This window comes from Pollicipes pollicipes, unplaced genomic scaffold, assembly GCF_011947565.3.
Source record: "Pollicipes pollicipes isolate AB1234 unplaced genomic scaffold, Ppol_2.1 Scaffold_4881;HRSCAF=5763_pilon_pilon_pilon, whole genome shotgun sequence".
Taxonomy (NCBI): domain Eukaryota; kingdom Metazoa; phylum Arthropoda; class Thecostraca; order Pollicipedomorpha; family Pollicipedidae; genus Pollicipes; species Pollicipes pollicipes.
This window is the reverse complement of record NW_023596576.1, coordinates 36,359,934-36,380,854: the sequence shown is the minus strand read 5'-3', so window position 1 is coordinate 36,380,854 and position 20,921 is coordinate 36,359,934. Positions and strand designations below refer to the sequence as shown.

At 47.8% G+C, this 20,921-nt stretch overlaps 2 protein-coding genes across 2 annotated transcripts in view; both read left to right on the top strand.

The window, feature by feature from the left end:
• Positions 1-2,271, top strand: part of LOC119100313 (uncharacterized) — a 28,047-nt gene extending 25,776 nt beyond the window's left edge. The window contains exons 4-5 of the mRNA XM_037223419.1: positions 1,302-1,597; positions 2,253-2,271. Coding sequence (XP_037079314.1) covers positions 1,302-1,597; positions 2,253-2,271 — 315 coding nt within the window. The remainder of the gene's footprint in view (positions 1-1,301; positions 1,598-2,252) is intronic.
• A 3,653-nt stretch (positions 2,272-5,924) lies between these two features.
• On the top strand, positions 5,925-20,726 carry LOC119100312 (uncharacterized). The gene is made up of 3 exons (XM_037223418.1): positions 5,925-5,944; positions 7,620-8,020; positions 20,375-20,726. Exons 1-3 carry the CDS (start codon positions 5,933-5,935, stop codon positions 20,724-20,726), a joined length of 765 nt encoding a protein of 254 aa, XP_037079313.1. The 5' UTR covers positions 5,925-5,932.
• The last annotated feature ends 195 nt before the right edge of the window (positions 20,727-20,921 follow it).

The window sequence follows — 20,921 nt, the reverse complement described above, 5'->3', positions numbered from 1 at the left end:
TGCTTCGACGTGCCACATGGTGGCATTGTTGATCTATGAGTATGAACTGAGCTTATGTGCGTTATGTGCGTGTGATTTTGGCCTTTTCTCGTGGCATTGCTGCATTTTTCGTGACAGTATTTTGCCTTTGCCGTTGCACCTTCAAATACGGCGATATTCTTAAGTTATTTTTCTCAGAATATGTCCGCTCCTCTAGCGGGTGTCCGAATAGCTGTGTTACCTACTATGGCGTAAAGCGGTCCGTGATCGCGACATTCGCCGTTGCATCCCTTCTTCCCTTTATCTTGCGCCCCTCGGGACGCCAATGGATGTAGTTTTTACTTGGTATTGCCATGGTGGCATACGCCTCTGGATCTAATCTCTCTAGGTTTTCCTATGAGTACTAGGCTGCACAAGTTAACGTGCATCCAGCTCAGAACCTAGAGAGTTTGAAGTGTTAAACCGAACATGGTTAAGGCTGTAAACTACAGAGAATGATATACCCCCTTCGTGCGGCCCTCGAACGAGCGCCTAGCAAATACTACGCAGAGAGGTTCCGGGCTAAGCCTCGGCGGATAGACCCCCAGGCGCTGTGTAGTCTTACCCCACCGTCACCACATCTTCCCCTATAGTCTGAATTGGTCACGATTGGCCGGAAGGGGTCTCATCCATCCGCCTAAACCCCAGATCAATACATGCAATTAGCGGCTCAATCTGACTATTTCTTCAATCACTGGGACCTTAAATGGCCATATTTCAACCATGAGTGCAACGCAGCCAATGCGATGAAACCTTCACATGACTTTACTGTGATGACATGCATGTCTGGGTACTGTTTCCTATCGGTTGTTCCGATCTTTACCAGGCTCTACAAGTCCACGTGCATCAAGCTCAGAAACAAGGGGATTTTGAGCCTTAGATCAGACATGGCTGTGGCTGTAAACTTCAGACAATGAATATGAAGATAGATATCTCAGTTCAAAACCCCATACAAATGTGAAACCATCCCCTTTACCGGAAGTAATTTAGAATTTGAAAAGTCCTTTCCAAATTCACTGCTCCATGCCACAACGGAACCGTCATCTGTCCGCGGGTAAAATCAGCCCCAAGATATTTAAAAACGTATTAGCATAGTCGAAATGCCTTTTCCTCTTACAGAGGTTTTATTAACATAGCGATCTCATCTTTCAGCTCGGCACGAATGGCGTGTAAAATAGGTGACGAGCTCGTTCTACTAAATATTTTGAGCAGCAGCGTCCTATTAGTTTTTCACTTTTTCAGATGGTAGTGTTTCGCTTGTCTTGGCCGTTGCGGCTGCCCAGTACGCCCTGCCCTATGGCGGCCTGGCCTACTCGGTGCAACCGGACGTCGCTACATACTGGACCAACTTGGCCGCCCCCTATACCAATTACGCCTCTGCCATCTACAAGGACATCGCTGCCAACGCCCCGGCCGGTGTACGCCCCCAACACGACGGCCTCAGCACCATGTTCGACGGCAAAGTCCCCGTCTTTCCTATCGAGGGCTCGTTTAGTTACGTGGACCTCAATGGTGTGAAACAGACGGTCGACTTCACTGTGGACAAGTCTGGCTTCCGTGTGTCTGGCACCAACCTGCCGCCGGCTGCTGTCACCGACGTGAAGACGCCCGCCGACGCTGCTGCTACCAAGAGTGGCTACCGCAAGTGACACAGCGCTCTGCCGATCAGCGATACCCCTGAGGTGGCCGTCGCCATGGTTGAGCACTCCCGCCTGTACAATGCAGCCGTTCTTCGTGTGTACCCTCAGACGTACGCTGCCTCCGGCGCTCCAGTCACGTTCCAGGGCACGCACGTCCCGAGGGCGTTTCTTAAACGTACGATTGTATTCACCCGAACCCCCTCCCTTACCTTCGCATCTTTTAGTAAGTGCTCGGAGCCTACTCACCTGCGATCAAATGCTGACTTTTCATCTCTGACTTGCTTCCAAACGTTCTATTTGTGTCCATATGCATATACACCGGAAGCCTGTCATGTTTGGTGTATTGTCTCAGCTTGTTGTCAGGGTGCGCAGTTACAGTTTACCGGTCTTGGTTGGAACGAGGGGCGTAAAGATGTTGATCGTGTTTGACGTAATACAAAATATGCTCGGAAATGGTGGTATGGCTGTATTCAATGAAAGGGTGGCGAACACATGTATCCTAATTTTTCACCATTCCATGCTGTTTATGGCCACGCCTTTTTGAATGCTTAAAGTCATCTTGTTTATAAGCTTGACGTCCGCAAACTGCTGCAGACTATTTTGGACAGACTAGTCCGAAGTCAATCAGACATCCACGACGCCATCGAAACATTACGCAAATGACACGACCTCGTTGGCCGTGCAGTGCTCAAGGTCAATACGAATGTGATAATATAATTGTTCGTGTCTGGCACACATCTGGCACGATTCGTGGCATCAATGGAAAGCAGGTGGCACTCAACTACTTTGATGTAGCCAGTGCAAGATTCGAACACGAATCACTCTTTTGCTACGCGATGCGAGGATTTGTGCAGTGGTAATAGTTCTGATTGCATAATGCAACTTTGGCCAGCTGAGGTGCCTGTGCGATAGCTGTCGTACAGGATAACCAGTGTGGTAACAGCATTTGTAACATATTCATTCAAACTAACAGAGGTTACTCTTGGATAAGAAAATGGTTTTCGAGCAAGAAATGATCATACCATGTGCACTAACTAGCAGATACTTTACCAGCCATGACAACTTAGGAGATATGCTGCATCTGCCGTTGTAACAACTAAAATGATATCTACTCATCACCCTAAACTAATAGATATCGAATGTGTTGAATTGCAGAGTTTTGGATGGATAGCGGCATGAAAAAGTAAGCGTTTCAAATAGTTTATCATTGTTTGTTCTAAAAAACAAACTTAGTTATGGACGCATGAGTCACAATTATTCTATGCTAAGAACATTGATCCCATCGGGTTGGAGCGTGAAAATGCTGGTGGAAACCAAATGTGCCAAAAATATTGCATTTTCCCGTTTGTAATGCATATATATATATATATATATATATATATATATATAAACAATTGGGATACCTTGTTTTTCGAGGTAGTATACCAGTTTCCTGTCCAAGCTAACCACCTTTTGTCACTCAGAATAATTGTAAGCACACAATCTGAAAGAAGTCACAACTGTTTGCAGTTGTGCCATGTCATGCCAAGTTTACCTCAAGCATGATTACAACCCGTCAACAGCCTGCACCATAACAGTTGAGTCACCAGGTACCACGACCTGACCTGTAATTTCTCTGTGGTTCTGATATCAATCTGATATGACAAGTAGGTCATTGGCATGGGAAAATGCAAATAAAGGCAAAGACGTCACCTTTCTCAAATAACAGAAGCCTCAGGGAGATAGATAGGCAGGGGCCCACCACATTCCGGTCAATCTGACATGAGAGCCTGTGAGAAATTCAGCGGGAGGGGTTTGGGTCATTTTTGACCGTTTCCTTTTGTGCAACGCCATAGGGCTGAAAATTAAGTGCACCAATCGTGGCTGGTTTTAGATGCCCCCTCTGGCTGTACTGCCCCCTCCCCTGTGCAGATTTTGTTAGACAAACTCAATTCCAGTCCGGCCACCGCTACCTTCACCTGCAAGTGTGGGTTTGTATCTTTCTTGTGGGCGTTCCAAAAAAACTACAACTCATTTGAACTGATATGAACAAACGAAATGCCTTGAAATAATATGGCAACTTTCAGCGCCTTTAATGATCTCAAGAGAATACTGTGGGCATCCATCCGTGAGAACTACCTTCGTAAAGTCAACGATGAGGCGTGAGGAAGCTCATTAGTGTTTTCACGGTAAAAACGTCCGCAGATGCCCCGACATCTGTAGTCATTGGGTGCCTCACCCAGTTGATGCAGTTTGGCTTGCCCACCTGCATACATTCTAGCAGTGTTCTATTGCCCTGCATTCGGACAGGTGAGCATCCCTGATATCAGCGGCCATTGCTGTTCTTGCTCCTTAGATTACGAGGGCTCTGGGTCTAAAGCTGTTCGTGTTACTTCTTTCACTAGTCCGTTCTGCAAACGAACAACGTTCCCAGGCGAGCATGAGTGGACCATTTTCATTTTTACCTCATTTCGATCCACTCCATTCATCATTTCTGCCACCTTTTACGCCTTCAAGGCAAGGAGCCCCGTGAGTACAATACTAGGGGGCACATTATTATTACTGGACTAGGGCTGAAGGGCCATTTCGTCCCAGTGCAAATTGCGTTCCGGCTGCGGTTCTGGCGACACGGAGGCCCTTTGGTCGATCCGGAGACACTTCAAAATGATGCATCATACAATAAACATGTGTTCTCAGAGCTGCACTCCATAAGCACGTGTGGGAGGGGATTGTAAGCAGTCGTATAGGAGAATCAAGGCTACGGAAATTGACGGAATCAAGTCCCTGCTACTAAAGAAACCTTGAGTTTGCCCTTCAATACCGCCGTCCGCCGTTTATCCCAAGATAAATGCTACCTTTTACTACATGAAGCAGCTGTATCCAGCAGGCTTGAAGAAGATCGCTGGTAGACTGGGGAAATCGGATGCATGTTTAAAGTAAAACAAAAGTGAGTTCAACGCCAATAAGATCTGAAAATTGGGGATGGGAATGGTAAGCTTTGTGTCGATTGTATGCAGGTGAGCTAACCAAACATCAGCACCAGCTAAGTGAGGCACTCAATGTCTGCAAATGTCCCGATATCTGCGGACGCTGTAAGCGTGAAAACACTGACTAGCTCTTTCGTGCTTTATTGTGTACTTTTTGAGGGTAGGTGTTGCGGATGGATGCACATAGTGGTCCCTTGAAATAATTAGGGGCGCTGAAAGCTATCATATCATTTAAACGCATTTCATTTGCCTTCCCCCGCCACCTTGAATTAGCATTTCATATCGACTTGCAGACATGAGTAGATGGATTGAACTATGCAAAGCTGGTCTGTAATGCTACAGAGACAACATCTGTATCACTAGTAGTAAGTGGATGTAACAGGGATGGGGGTGGAGACGGCGGCCTGAAGTTTCGTAGGCGTCTCCTCGGCACCAAACGAATGGTCAATGGTTAACGGTACCACGTGGTACGGTGACCTTGATAAGCTTCTGTTTTGTGGCAAATATGTGTATGCTTGCTCTAAACCAATATGAGATATCCCACGCCAATTGAGCCCACGACACAACATACATATGACATATATGACACAACCCCAACGACTTACGCGACGGACGAGGCCAGCGTTCTACTTTGTTGTTTCTTATTTAGTTGTGAGCGGTTCGTTAGTGCAAACATAGTCTTACAGTAACCTGCATAGGCTGCTGCCGTATTGCAGACGTCTGTCTTCCTGCTCAAAACTAAATTGAAGTATTTCACGCAACTTCAACCACACGGACAACCCATAGATGTCTTATATAACGCCCGGGACGGACGAGGCCAGCGTCAGGCGCCCACAACAACCGTGCCTAGGGATCCCGTGGCGATACCGGCCAGACAACCACTGACGTCATATTGGGAGCATTCAGCAGCAAACGACTTCCCTATGGCTAGACACGGCAAGGAAAACTCGGGACGCGACCATCTGCGACAGCGTCCGGCGGCTCGCACTATGCCGGCGCTAGCCTTCTACGATCTTAAAAGCATCTACAACATTGCAGCATTGCCAGCAGAGCTCTCCAGCAACAGGCTCATCACTCAGTAATTTGCATCAGGGGATGGGGCTCTTCTCCGACCTTGGGGGGGGGGGGGGGGGGGCGGGTAAACGAGGGCTATCACCGACTGCCGTGATGCGGTCGACTAAACCCCCCCCCAGCATGCGAGTGTTGCCGCTGGCCCCGGGCGTGGTCCAATAGTTAGGACGGCCTCCAGCCGGTATAAAGCTGGCCGGCACCGGTCTACAAGCATCACAGACCCCAGCGAGTTCAGCCATGAAAATCCTGGTGAGTCCTCCGCTTGCGATGCTTGCTAACGATATGCATCACGATGAGCTGTTTCATTTCATCAGGAGATCCAGTCCCAATCAGCAGCTTGAAGGGACTTTGCACACCTGGAGATATTAAGGCAACTTTATATGATATACATGTACAACCATATATGCTCACTACATACAAAGCTCACTAGTAATTTTTCTCATGCTTTTAAAAGCAAATGTCTGCTGAATGTAACAATTTTGCGATGAGTATGATTTTGATCCTACCATCGGTTCATTATATCACGGAATGTTTTTATGACGTCAGAGTCACTGCGAGAGTTGCCACGTCAGAGTTGTAGCTGTAGCGGACGGCGAGACTCACTTGTAGTGCTTTGACATACCGCACGGTGGCAGCGTTCATCTATGAATACAAATACAATCTAGGAGGGTTGTGTGCATGCGATTTGGCCGTTTCTCGTGGTATTGTTGCAATTTTCGTGATCGTATTTTCGATTTTGCAGTTGAAATTTGTATTACGGCCCTATTCCTGGGTTACTTTCTCTCTCTTTTGTCTGACACATCTAGCAATTGCCCGAATAGCTATTTACCTAGGTGTAAAGCCGTCCGTGATCGCGACATTTCCCACTGCATCCCTCTTCCCTTTATCCTGCACTCGTCGGGATGACAGTGAAAGTAGGTTTTCACGTGACGTGACTATGATGGCATACCTCTCTGGATCAAATTCCTCTAGGCGTTGTTATGGGTACTAGGCTGCACAAGTTCACGTGCGTCAAGCTCAGAAACAAACGGATTTGAAGTGTTAAACCAGACAGGGTCATAGTGGTAAAGTGCAGAGAATCATCATGAATTAAGCATTCAGTAGCAAGTGACTAGTGACTTCCCTATGGTTAGATGCAGCAATGCGACCCCATGGGACTTTGCAAGTCCGAAGTTCAGGGCAGGCGGCACGCATCAGCCATGAATAAGCCAAATATCCCGTTGTGCGGCCCCCGCTCGAGCGCCTAGCACATAACGCGCAGAGGGGTCCCTGTGCAAGCGAAGCCCTGGCGAATAGACGCCCAGGTTCGTGTGGTCTTGCCCCACCGTTATCCATTGCCTTTTATTCTGCATGCACCACCATAAACACGAATGCTTAAATGGCCATGTCTTCACCAGAAGTACATCATATCCAATATTATGAGGTTTTCACCTGGCTATTATGATGACATACATGCCTGCGTAAAATTCCTAGTTCACCTGCATGAAGCTCAGAAAGAAGAGAATCCAAAGTCTTAAACCGGACATGGCTGTTCCTGTAAACTTCAGAGAACGATCATGAAGATGGGTATCTCAGTTCAAAGCCCCACACAAATTTGGTACAATCCCTTTAAATAAAGTGATTTAGAAATTCAAAAATATTTCTCCAAAGTCACTGCTTCGTTGCAAAACGCAACTGTTATATGTCCGTCGGGTGACATCAGCTGCAAGATGTTGAAAAACATGTTAACATAACTGGAATGCCTTTCGTCTTTTGGTTGTTTTATGAATATTTGCGATCTCATCTCTCCACTGGGCGCCAATGGCTCGGAAAATATATGACAGGCTTTGTCTACTTCATATTTTCAGCAACAATGTTCTTTGAAATTGCTTCTTTCCTTCCTGCTCTTTCCAACAACAAATATTGGTTGGCTTATCCTTTTCAGATGGTAGTGAGCGCTGTCCTGGGCGTTGCGGCTGCCCAGAACGCCCTGCCCTACAGCGGCCTGGCCTACTCGGTGCAACCGGACGCGGCCAGATACTGGACCAACTTAGCCACCCCTTATGTCAAATACGCTACTACCATCTATAAGGACATCGCTGCCAACGCCCCGGCAGGTGTCCGCCTCCCGGACGATGGTTTCAGCACCAAGTTCGACGGCAAAATCCCCGTCTTTCCTATCGAGGGCTCCTTTAGTTACGTGGACCTCAATGGTGTAAAACAGACGGTCGACTACGTTGTGGACGAGTCCGGCTACCGCGTGTCTGGCACCAACCTGCCGGCGGCTGCCGTCACCGACGTGAAGACGCCCGCCGACGCTGCTGCTACCAAGAACAGCTACCGCAAGTAACACAGCACTCTACCGATCGGCGATACCCCTGAGGTGTCCACCGCCAATGCTGAACACGCCCGCCCGTACAACGCAGCTGCTCTCGGTGTCTACCCTCAGACGTACGCTGCCTCCGGCGCTCTCGTCACGTTCCAGGGCACGTACGGCTCGTAGGGCGTTTCTTACTCGTACAGCTCTCTTCACCCGAACCACCTCACTTGCCTCTGAGCCTGCTCACCCGCGATCACATGCTGACTTTTCATCTCTGATTCGCTCCCAAATGTCCTGTTTATATGCCGTTACACCCGAAACCTGTCATCTTTGGTGTATTTCCTCAGCTTGATGCAAGGGTACGTATTTACAGCTTACCGAGCTTGGTTGGTACGAGGAACGTGAAGGTGTGGATCTGCTTAGACGTAATACAAAATATGCTTGGAAGCGCTGGTATGCATGTATGCAATGAAAGGGTGGCGAACACATGCATCCTAAGTTTTCACCATTCCATGCAGTTCATAGCCACGCCTTTTTGAAGACTTTAAGTCCTCTTGTTGGACAGACTATTCCAAGTCAATCAGACATCCACGACGCCATCGACACATCACGCAAATGACATCACCTTGTTGGCCGTGCAGTGCTCAAGGTTAATACGAATATGATTATAAAATTTTTCGTGTCTGGCATACATCAGCACGATTCGTGGCATCAACGGACAGCAGCTGGCCTTGAACCATTTTAAGGTGTTGAGTGCAAGTTTCGAACACAAATCCCTTTTGTGCTACGTGATACGAGGATTTGTGCAGTGGTAAGAGTAATGATTGAAAGAAGACTGGGATCGAAGAGCGTAGGAGTAGCGCCATATATAAATGAAGGAAAGTGATACAAAGTCCAGGACGAATACAAAACACGAGAAAGAACTAAACCGTAAGGGCAGGACAATCTTCCGGCTGAGCAAGCGCGCAACAGGAAACATCCGCGTCTCTCGATATACTTAAACGATGCCGCGTTCATGAACATATTTGGTAATTACTGATTGTCGAGAGCAGTATTTTTCGTTTAACTCTAAACCATTTGTTACAATTGAGCTGATTCTATCGTATCTGATGCTTACCTCAATATCTTCAAATGTGGAACATTCCATTTAAATGCTCTATTCGTGTTCAGTTGTCGTTGAGCCGAAAACCTGTCGTGTTTGGTGCATTCTCTCAGCTTGATGCCAGAGTACGTATTGACGGTTACCGGACATCGTTTTGGCTGGGACGAGGGACGTAAAGGTGTGGATCATGCTTGACGTAACACAAAATATGTTTGGCAGCAACGGCATGTTTGTTAACACCGGAAGTGGTGTGTGGGCGGAGGGGCATCCCAATTTCCCTGCAATGACTTCGCGTCCCCTCAATTTGCGACAGTAAGGATGCACATTTTTCGCTTTTCCACTCAGGAAGCCGTCTTCGCGTCACGCTGTCCGCCAGATTCCAGTTTGACTACCCAATCTCGTGTGTGGATAACCGATGCACAATTCGGGGTTGTCTTCATGTCGCGAAGTTTTCAGCTTTCAGCTTTCCTTCCTAACGAGGAATGCTTGGTATTACCCCTATCGCGTTTTAGGTACAGCACCTGAAACGGTGGGCCCCCCGCTCCGATGACGCCGTTAGCTCTCTCTCTGGTAGCTAGGATCGACGGCTCCCTTTGTGGAAGTGCCGGCATCGCCTTATGCGTTACGCAGCTGGCGACCGCTCCAGTTTTCAAAACCAGTAGTTTTCCACACGGCAGAGCAAGTGGCTACCTCCGTGGCCATGGGGAAAGTTCCCCACGGTAGTTACGGGGGCTTCTTCCGTGGCAGGGAGAGCGGGATATACCGTGGCCGCGACAATAGACTCTCCAGCATCGGCGACAGCGGGTACGGAACATTCCCACCAAGTCGCAAAAATGTTATTGCTGATATTTTTACAAGGAAAGATAGTACAACTCTGGCTAGCTGACATAAGCTGTACAACATAAACAGTGTGGTAACAATAGTTGTAACATATGTATTTAAACGATCAGAGGTAGCTGTTTTATAAGGAAATGGTTTTAAAGGAACTCATGATCACACCATGCGCACTACCTACTAGTTTGTATCATCCATGACAACTTGAGAGATATGCTGCATCTGCCATTCTTCCGGCTAAAGTAATATCTATTTATTACCCTTAAACAATCGATATCCGGTGTGTTCAAATTTTGAGTTTTGGATGGAGAGCGGAATGAAACAGGACACATTTCACATCATGTATCAGTGCTTGTTTTGAACCCCGAAGCTTTTTATGGATTTATCACTCACAGTTGTACCAAGCCAAGAGTACTTGTTTCTTCAAGTTGAAGCCGGAAACATGCTGTTAGAAACCATACGTGCTTATAGATACCATGTTTACCTCGTTGATAATGAATACATACCATTGGGATGCTTTGTATTTGTAGGTAATATACCAGTTTTCTGCTAAATTGACAACATTTTCGAACTTAGTATAGCTGTAAATCCCACAACCTGGAAGAAGACATAACTATTTACGATCCTGCCATGTTATGCTAACTTTGCCTCGAGCATGATTGCAACTCATTGACAGGCTGCACCATAACAACTGAATCACCAGCCATCATGCCCTGCGCCTTTAATTTCTCTTTTGTTTTGATATCATGCTGATACAGAAAATAGGTAATTGGCATGGAAAAATCCAAACGAAGATAAAAACTACGCCTTCCAATAAGGGCAGCCCCAGAGAGATAAACATGCAAGAATCTACCACCCTTTTATGAATATGCTTTAAAATCCTCTGAGAAGTTCGGCGAGGGAGGTGGGCTCGATTGTACAGTTTCTTTTTGTGCAACACCATAGGGCTGAAATCTAAGTGCACCAATCGTGGCTGGTCTGGAATGCTCCTCAGGCTGTTCTGCCACTCCCGTGTTTAGATTTTGTCAGACAAACTCAATTGCGGTCTGGTCTCTGTTACCTTCATCTGCTGGTGTGGGTGTGTAGTTTTTTTGTGTGCCACCCAAAAACATTAGAAACGATTTTAAGTGATGTGACCAGATGACATGAATTGAAATACATTCATACAGCTGAGGATCTCTAACGATTTCAAGGTACCAATGTGCACAGCCATCGGCAACAACTACTTTCGCAAAGTCGACGATGAATCATGAGGGAGCTCGTTAGTGTTTCACGCTCATGGCGTCCGCGGACATGCCGACATCTGTAGTCATTGGGTGCCTCAATCAGTTGGTTCAGATATTTGGTTTGCCCACCTGCATACATTCAAGCAGTGTTCCACTGCCTTGCATTTTGACAGGGAACCCTTTAACATTTTGACCCTTATACCAGCGGCCATTGCTGTGCTTGCTCCTTAAATTGCGAGTTGTTTTGCGAGTTAAATTGAGCTCCTTAAATTCTGCAAAAAAGATATCGTTCTCAGTCAAGCACGAGTTGACCATTTTCCTTTTTATCTCGTTTTGATCCACTACATTTATTACTTCTCCGACCTTTTAGCCCTCAAGGCAAGGAGCCCCGTGCGTAGAACACTAGGGGGCACATTATCATCACCGGTCCAGGGCTGAAGAGCCATTTCGTTCGAGTGCAGAGTGCGTTCCCGGCTGCCGTTCTGAAGACACGGGGGTCCATTGGCCGATCCTGGGACACTTAAAAAAGGATGCATCATGCAATAAACATGTGCTTTCACAGTTGCACTCCATAAGCACGCGCTAAGGGGACTGTAAGCAGTCGTGCAGAGGAATCAAGGCTATGTAAGATGACGGAATGAAGTCTTCACTACTAAAGGAACCTTGGGTTTACCCCTAAATACCTCCATCCGCCGTTCATGACAGGATGATATGCTGCCTTTTACGACATGAAGCAGTTTTGTCCAGTAGGTTTGAGGAAGATCGCTTGTAAACTAGGGCAAATCGGATGCATGCTTAAGGTAGAACAAAGCTACGTTCGGCGCCAATAAGTTCTGAAAATTGGAGATTGGGGGGGGGGGGTAAACTTTGTGCGAAATGTATGCAGGTAAGCAAACCAAATATCGGCACCAACTGAGTGAGGTACTCAGGGACTGCAGATGTCCCTATGTATGCAGATGGTGTAAGCATGAAAACACTAACGAGTTTTTTACTGCTTTATCGTCAACTAGAAGGTAGTTGTTGAGGATGGATACACATAATGGTCCCATGAAATAGTTAGAGGCGTTGAAAGTTGTCATAGCATTTACACGCATTTCATTTGCCCACCCCGCCACCCTGAATTAGCATTTCATATCGACTTGCAAACATGAGTAGATAGATTGAGCTGTGCAAAACTGGTGTGTAATGCGACAGAGACAACATCTGTACCACTAGCAGTAAGTGAATGAAAAAGGGATGGGGATAGAGACGACGGCCTGTTGTTAGCGAGCGTCTTCTCGGTACCAAACGACCGCCTTGACGTAGCGGACTAAACCTCCCCGCAGCCTGTGAGTGTTACCACCGGTCCTTGCGTAGCTCAACGGATGCGTATTGAAACGTCCAGAGTTCATAAAGTCCCGCGGTCAAAAAGTCCAGAATCGCAGCATCTTGCGTTTATAAGATCCAGAAAACGTCCAAAACCCTTGGACAAAGGAGAATCATAAAAGCCAGTGCTCATAAAGTCCAGTGTTCATAAAGTACAGTATTCATAAAGTCCAGCGAGCGTGGAATCCATGGTTTGGGATGCTGTCCCATTTCCACGTAGCCCTTCGCCTAATGCTTCGGATATTGCCCGAAAGAGGGCTACCGGAGCCGATTTCGCCGGCCTCAGCCGACGAGTGGTGTCATGCGCTACAGTGCTGCCCACTTAAACCACCGTGCATAGATATGGACAACGTTTTGTTTGAGCGCACAAACTTTGCCGCGTCAGCATGCCCTCGGCAACAGGCGCATTAAATAATTCAAAACTTTGATCCCTGGCTCGTGGAATCGGAAATAGCTGTTTACTCGGCAGAACCTGCGCGGTAATCGTGGAAATCACTTCTCGGGTTGCCTTCTGTTTGGTATGGTGGGCTAGGGATAAGATTCTCCGCGGTATTTGGTTCCGTTTTTTACTGTATGTGCATGTGATGTTTCTCATTTTTTGAAGGAATTGATGGCTGATGTGTAAGGCTGACTGATTTGATGTCTGCTCCAAGTAGGCGCGCATATAAGTCTCCAGCTCCTGGCACGCTAACCTGTATTGTTAGTGACGTTATTTGGCTGATTCTTCTCCCTCTTCCAATTGCAAATTCTTTCACACGCCCCTGCAAACGGGACTTATTCTGAATTTTACATGCCTTTACTCTCAAAGAAGGGGGATGAGGGCTGTCCCATCAGCTGAATCCGGATACTCTTCCCTGGTGAGACACGTTCAATGGCCCAACCTACTCGTTTCTTCGATTAAGCACGTTTTAAACGGGCGTGGTCTACCAAAATAAGTTGGTTGGCTGAGCGATGAAAATACGAGGAGTGCCGTGATGATATGCCAAGGAATTGGTTTCTCTCCGAATTTGGCTCATTTTTTTCACAACTCTGCAGGCTGCAGCCCGAGTTACGGCGATGGATGAAACCCCTGCAACTCAATACGGAACCGCACGAATGGTTGTAAGTAAATAGGAAGTAAAAAAGCAAACGTTGACTGTGAATGTATTCAAATACCTGCCAAACGTCACACAAAACATTACATACGTGCCGCGCTTAAAGGCGCTGTTGATTCACCATCTGAACAGCGGAGCCAAGTGTATGTCACTGAGCTGGTTTGCGATAGATAAGCTGAATGAATTGGGAGAATCGTGAGCTTGTATTCGCCAACCACTCCCTCAATCTTGACACGCTTTCTTCTTTTTACGGTTCAGAACCCCCTAAGTATAAAATTTAGGATCCAGCAACACCAGTCTTGAGTTTATCGAGACGGGTGCAGTTCGCGCCGCAGAAAGGCAATGGTGGCATTGTGGTTAGTGGTTGGGGTGCTCATCTGTGGACTTTTCTATCCTGGGATTGAGTCGTGGTAACACCACTACCGCATCCCACGTGCCTAATGCCTGACATCTGCGTAACAGAGGCGTTCCGCCTCGATATAGCCATAACAGCCGTTGAGAGGTAAAGCCCCAATCGGCATTGCAACCAGTCCCGACAAACAAACCGGCGCCGCCAAATTTGTAGCCAATGCTGCCGCTCAATCAATGTAAATATGTGTGGATAATAATGTGCAATCGGTTGGACGCGGAGCTCGGACACACAGGCCAGCCCAGAGGCTGCCCAGCTCGACGATCTGGTCAGCAGCCATGCCGGCGGCGGGCTGGCCGACGAGACAGCCCGGCCGCCATAAAAAGAACACATCCACGCACGCGCCGTCCCCCGCCCAAGAACCGAACGCCGCCACGCGCGCGCGAGGCCTGTTCGTGTGCAGCCCGTTCGCGGTCGAAAGGCTGCCAGCTCAGTCGGGCACGCTGCCATCTGCACGTCAGAGCCCAGGGCCCCTGACTCGGTTTCACTCGGTTCGCCGTGGTACATATCCCGGCGGACCGGACATCCGGATGTGCCGGACATCTCGGGATCTCGCCCGTGCTGGACCGGAGCCCCGCCCCCGCCCCCTCCTCCTTCTTGACAGGTGTCTTAATGGAAGAGCCTCTTATCAGCCAGGAACCAGCACCGGATAGCGTCCCTCTGCCCGTTTCCTCTAGAGCCCAAATGCGCCGAACTTGGATCACTGAGCTATTTATTAGACCCGCTACTCTTGGGACCTTTTTGAAACGTTGAATGGCCCCGCGTTGATCCAGGGTCAATCATTCCGGTCAGAAGGCCTTCGGCGTCAGACAGGGGACTAATGTATAATGTGTAGTAATAGTAACAGATTGGCAATCTGAAAGGGGACGGAAAGGTCCTTCAGCTCCAATCGAGAAATGCATGGGGTCTCAAGTCTTGGCTGAAAACTCTATTGGGGTCTGGCTGTTGAAGGGGAGGGGGGAGGGAAGGGCGGGGTGGGAGAAGGTTGAGGGACCCAGGAGCCCCTTGGGAGGAACTCTTTTCGGAACCGTGAAGTCGAAAGAATGATCATACTGAATCAGAGCAAAAATATTATCAAATAAAAATGCTGGCAATACCGTAGCAGCGTCTAGCAGTCCAATTAGTCCTCTGACAAACTCGTGGACCCGCTCTGGCCGCTCAGTCGGGACATGCGGTTAAGTCATGCATCAGATTTCGCGCCAGGAAGTGGTCCAGAATCGGCCATGACAGAGGGCCGTTGCAGGTTAAGTCGATCGGATCTGTTATAGAAAATTAGTTTCAGTGCGTGTCCCCGTTCACTAACACCAGTCTGATGGCAGGGCAATGCGAATACACTTTCAAAAATACTTGTGTCTCAAAAACACTGCAACATAAGCGCTCACATGCGCCACATATGTTTTGGTCATTGACGTTGACAAGTTATGTAGATGACTCTTTCGGTGAAAGTGACAACATATCATGCAATTTTCTGTTTTTTTGTGAAGGTCGCTCAGCCTCCGAAATATCTGGAGAAATTATGACCAGGGTGACATAACGGGAGAGCTTTGGCACCCACAGATCCGAGTGCAAAAGTGTGGATTCATGTAATGTTACGCTCATGAAATATGTGCCTGATCGTAATACCCCTTGTGCATGTGCGTTGAACGCATGTTTAAGCACCTATGCTCGCTGTATGTCTTAGCCATCGCCCTGATTCGCCGTTTTGCATACCTCGGACTGATGGGGGGAGAAGGGGTTGATGCGACCCTCCCCCGGCGTTTCCAAGCTTATAAAGATAGACCTTGCCGAGAAGAGCGGTATATTGTTCTGAACACGATCTCACGATTGGTACTAGTTGTTATGCTGTTGACAGGTCAAAGGTCGAATTGCACAGAAAACCGCACGTTATAGCTTTATCTTATGTTAACGAGAACAAGCCTTGCAGTGACACGAACCTTAACAGGCGCTCGGGTGGGGTGCGGGTCAAATTGACACGAACCTTAACAGGCGCTCGGGTGGGGTGCGGGTCATATTGACACCCCGCGAAGGTTTTTCCAGAATGGTTGCCGAACGACGCGGCATAGCCGCGCCAAATGTTGCATAGCCGTAGACAATTGAATAGCGGATCGTTTGACATCAAAATTTAGGTATACCTTGCAAGGTCGTTGACCTATGGCAGGTCAAAATCAGGCCATGGCTTCAGCCAAGGGAATTTCTCGGGAATCGTCCCATCTGATGCAATAACGGAGTGCTTAACGAAGCCATACATCTCTGAGATGCTTTCTTAGGCACTACAATTATTGAATGAGCAAATTAAGTTGACCTAAGGTCGGGTATGAAGGTCAAAACCAACCTGATTTATTACCCTAAGGCTTGTTGTAAGCGATACTTTGTGGTGCTAATTTCGAGTTTATTGACAGCAGGAACCGCATCCTACTTCTTCCATTGACTTTTTAAGGTCAAAACGGGTCGTTGACCTAAGGTGACCAGGGTCGACATTTTGTTTTAGAAACATCTGCCTAGCGTAATCTTTGTTGCCTATTCAAATGCAAAACTCAGAGAAGTCTTGTATCATTTTGGTCACTATGACCTTTAAAGGGTCAAAAAAGGTCGCTGACCCCAATGGGCTTGTGAGCTTTTGCTTAGAAACGGTTGCCTGGGTTCTGGGGGCACTTCAGAGACCAGCCTGTAATTTGAGCTTGGTTGACCTTATATGACCAGAAGGTCATGTTCTAAGAAGCTCAAACTTTTACCTGCGTGATTTCACGTACAGGTCAAAACACTCTGTACATTTGGTGTCTCTAGCTTTCTAAGTTCCCGAGATCTCAATGGGGAGGCGGCGGGGGTCAAATTGACCCCCCACCCCCAGCCGAGCGAAGGGTATCTAACCGGCCATCCGGGTACGTGTTAAGTTGGCTTGTGTCTTGTTCAATTCTGAGTGCATTCTGTGGTGCAATTCTCTTCCCGCACGCCGCATGAGGCAGCCATAGATCGCCGTTCAGTGCTCATCACAAACTGCCGTTGCTCCGAAACTAGAAAATTTAGGAACACGTTTTGGTATCAAAACACGTGCGATAATCAGCGCCTATCATGGTGACGGTTAAACGTCATGTTATTGCTGCGTTGGGTATCGGCAGTGGTTTTTCGTGAAACAATATTCCTCAGTTTGCTGATAACTGAAGCCATAGCGGGCAAAAGAGGGAAAATCCATGCTTGCTTCCTTCCATAATTGCTTGCTCCTAGCTTGACCTCACACTGACCCCGTCCCAACAGACCAAGTCTCTCGCAATAAGTTGTTTTCGTTGTTCGGACGGGGAAAGTTTCGCGAGCATCGAAACCTTTCGGCGCCAGCCCATGGACTGATGATGAAGATGTTCTCGTTGTTTGGACGGGGGAAGTTTCGCGAGCATCGGAACCCTTCGGCGCCAGCCCATGGACAGAGCACATCTTCATGTATGCGCCAGACTCTTCGCACGCGCTTGGCGACAGGCAGCTTGCCGCGAATGAAAATGGCGCGAACGACGAGATGATCGACCAAGGCAACCGATCGCTGTTGTCACGTAAGACGAGCTGCAGTGAACGCATAAGACTGAAGGAGATGTGACAAAGATACGGGTATGCAATTTGAATATGATCATAATAGATTTCAATATTTTCAGCTCATTTCATCGTTTCGCTAAGTCTTTGATCATGGATGTTGGAGTACACAGTGCGCTTATGGCAGGCCCAGTGTGTGAGGCATGCTACAAATGCTCTTGAAACGGGAGATGCGAAAGTGTACGTGTTAGGCGACAAACAGCCGATCGCATATAGGAACACCGATGCAGATGTCAGAGCATCATGTTATTGTCGGTATTTAGCGGATACGTGGCCGGTAGGCAGTAGGGTGGCGGCAGATTCTGTTATTTACTTTGATTTTTCCGCCATTTCAGGGGGAGGTAGGTTTTCTCTGGTGCATATCTCGGTTAAGATGACAGCATACCGTGCATTTGTATTTCTTCTCACATTTGTTCTCCTTTCCGTAATAAGCATGCCTCGTTGTGAACGGAGTTATGCAACGGAGATATGTGTCACCAGAATTAGAGTGCGAATGTGTAAACTCATATCGTGTAATGCTTCGAAATATGTGGTTGATGGTGATATCCCTTTTGCATGTGTTATGTCGTACGCATGTGTAAGTACCTACTCTCGTTGTCTTACACATTATCTTATTGCTGCAATGGATATCGGCAATGATGTTTCGTGAAAAGATTCTCCTCATTTTGTAGACAACTGCACCATGTGAGGCAAGAATGTTTGCTTACTTCCATACCTACTTGCCCCTTGTTTCATCTCACACTGAGCCCGCCTCCGAAAACCACTCCCACGCGACAAGTCGCGATCTGTCTCAGGTCCGGTGCTAGACGACTACTGCGCTTGAGAAACTCCAAGCGGGAAACGTCGCCGTGCGACCAATTATGAATGCCATTAGAACATTTTCATCCACGCGCCGAACTTCACGAGCTTGACAACAGGCAGGCTGGCGAGAATGAAAATGGCGCGAACTGGCCGCATTGGCCGATCAGCTGATCGACCAAGGCAACCCATGGCCGTAACCGCGTAAGTCAGAAGTCAGTGCACCAGGCTTCGCATAAGGCCAAGGAAAATACAACCACGATGCAGGTAAATATATATATATATATATATATATATATATACATATATATATCATGGATGTGATAGCTACAGTTTTTAATATGCGTAGTTCGTTTCATTGCCTTGTTACGTCCTTGGTAATGGAGGTAGGAACACCGTGTGCCCGGGGCGAGGGCAGCAGAGAGCACTTTGCAGTGTTTATTGCAAATGCTCTTGAAACGGGATGAGCCATGTAGTATGCAACAGGCGTCTAGCAGCAGGCCGCATGTAGCAACACAGCGTGCGTTCCTGTTCGCGTGCTTACCTGAACCGCTCGTGGGTACCTGTTGACTTGCAGGAAACATGCCCTTAGAGCCTGCGTGGGGAGAGTTTAGAGGCAGCATGGCCCAGTACACATGTCTCGTGCGAAGGAGGCGCCAGCTACATAGCATGTACAAACAACACTTTCGGAACGTCGAATTGGGGTTTGCAGTCATAAACACAACACTGTATATATTCAGATCCACACCAGAGTGACATGAATGGGGCTTACGCGAGGAGCCGAATGACAAATTAGGAAAAAATAACGGGCTACGCTTTGAGGCGATGACGCGATGAGGTGTGTTTTGTTAACCGGCCTTGACCAATGGCGGATCCAAAGTGGTAGGGGGTGGGGGGTTGGATGGGGCTATGCCCCCTGTCTGTTGAGGTGAGGGGGCAACCAAATGTTATGGTGAAGGGGCAGCAAAATCTTCATTTCACATCCACTTAACCTTTATTTTCAAAAGGCCCCAAAATTTCACGGGCACCACAGATGATCACAAATATTTATTTTTGATTGGCACTGAAATCCGTGTACACCATCACCGGGCCAAACCCACCATTTTCTGAGTGCACCAAATTTGAGGTATACAGCAGTGTTGTGCCTCCTAATTTGAGGTATACAGCAGTGTTGTGCCTCCCTGACGAAATCCTGGATTAGCTCCTTAGGCTAGGGGGCACCGAAATGGTTAGTTTGGAGCACGATGGCTTTAATTTCGCGGCACCATAACTCTTACTTTAAAGAGTCCCTCTATCTGAATGGGCAATTCAAATTTCCCAAAGCTTCGGTTTTAAACAGCGTTCAAAATCCATTGACATCACAATGTCAGTGCCTTTCACCCTTGCAAAATTCTCGATCTGCCTGTTCCACGAGAGAGCACCAAAAAGTTTCATTACGGGTTATCTTAGCTTTTATTTTCCAGAGGCACACACTTCCTGAAGCACCACAAAGCAGGGGCGGGTCCAGAGGGGGAGGGGCCATGGAGTCATTCCTTTCCCCCTTGGGCCCAAGGAGATTTAGACGTCCTGAAGAGTCACCAAATCTTATCGCCAAAGGTGCAATGGTACCTTCATTTCGGAACCACATAACCTTTAGTTTTATGAGACGCCAAGACTGTTATCTGTCCTCTGGGTGACATCAGCTCCAAGATGCTAAAAAAGCAGGTCAACATAAATGCCTTGCCTTGCAATGATTCGTACCTGTCTTGAAGATGTTTTATAAACAATGCGATCTCATCATTCAACCCGACACCAACGGCTCGATAAATATATGGCAGGCACTTTCTACCAAATATTTTCAGCAGCAACGTCCTATGGAATTATTTTTCTCCTTTCAGCTCTTATAAACAGCGTATATTAGACTGCCTTTGTCCTTTTTCAGATGGAAGTGAGCGCTGTCCTGGCCGTTTCGGCTGCCCAGTACGACCTGCCTACAGCGGCCAGGCCTACTCGGTACAACCGGACGCCGCCAGATACTGGACCAACTTGGCTGCCCCCTATACCAAATACGCTGCCACCGTCTATAACGGCTTCGCCGCCAGTGCCCCGGCCGGCGTCCGCCTCCAGGACAACGGTCTCAGTACCAAGTTCGACGGCAAAATCCCCGTCTTTCCTATCGTGGGCTACTTTAGTTACGTGGACCTCAATGGTGTGAAACAGACGGTCGATTACGTTATGGACGAGTCCGGATACTGCTTGCCTGGCACCCACCTGCCGGTGGATTACGTCACCGACGTTAAAAGGATGCATCGTGCGATAAGCGTGTGCTCTCACAGTTGCACTCCGTAAGCACGTGCTAAGGGGACTGTAAGCAGTCGTGCAGAAGAATCAAGGCTATATAAAGTGACGGAATGAAGTCTTTGCTACTAAAGGAGCCTTGGGTTTACCCCTTAATACCTTCATCTGCCGTTTATGACCGGATGACATGCTGCCTTTTTCGACATGAAGCAGTTGCGTCCAGTAGGTTTGAGTAAGATCGATGGT

Bases quoted from the DNA above. Each gene is read 5' to 3' on its own strand.
- LOC119100312 (XM_037223418.1), top strand. The intron at 8,021-20,374 runs GTAACACAGCAC...ACCTGCCTACAG, and splicing joins ACCAAGAACAGCTACCGCAA to CGGCCAGGCCTACTCGGTAC.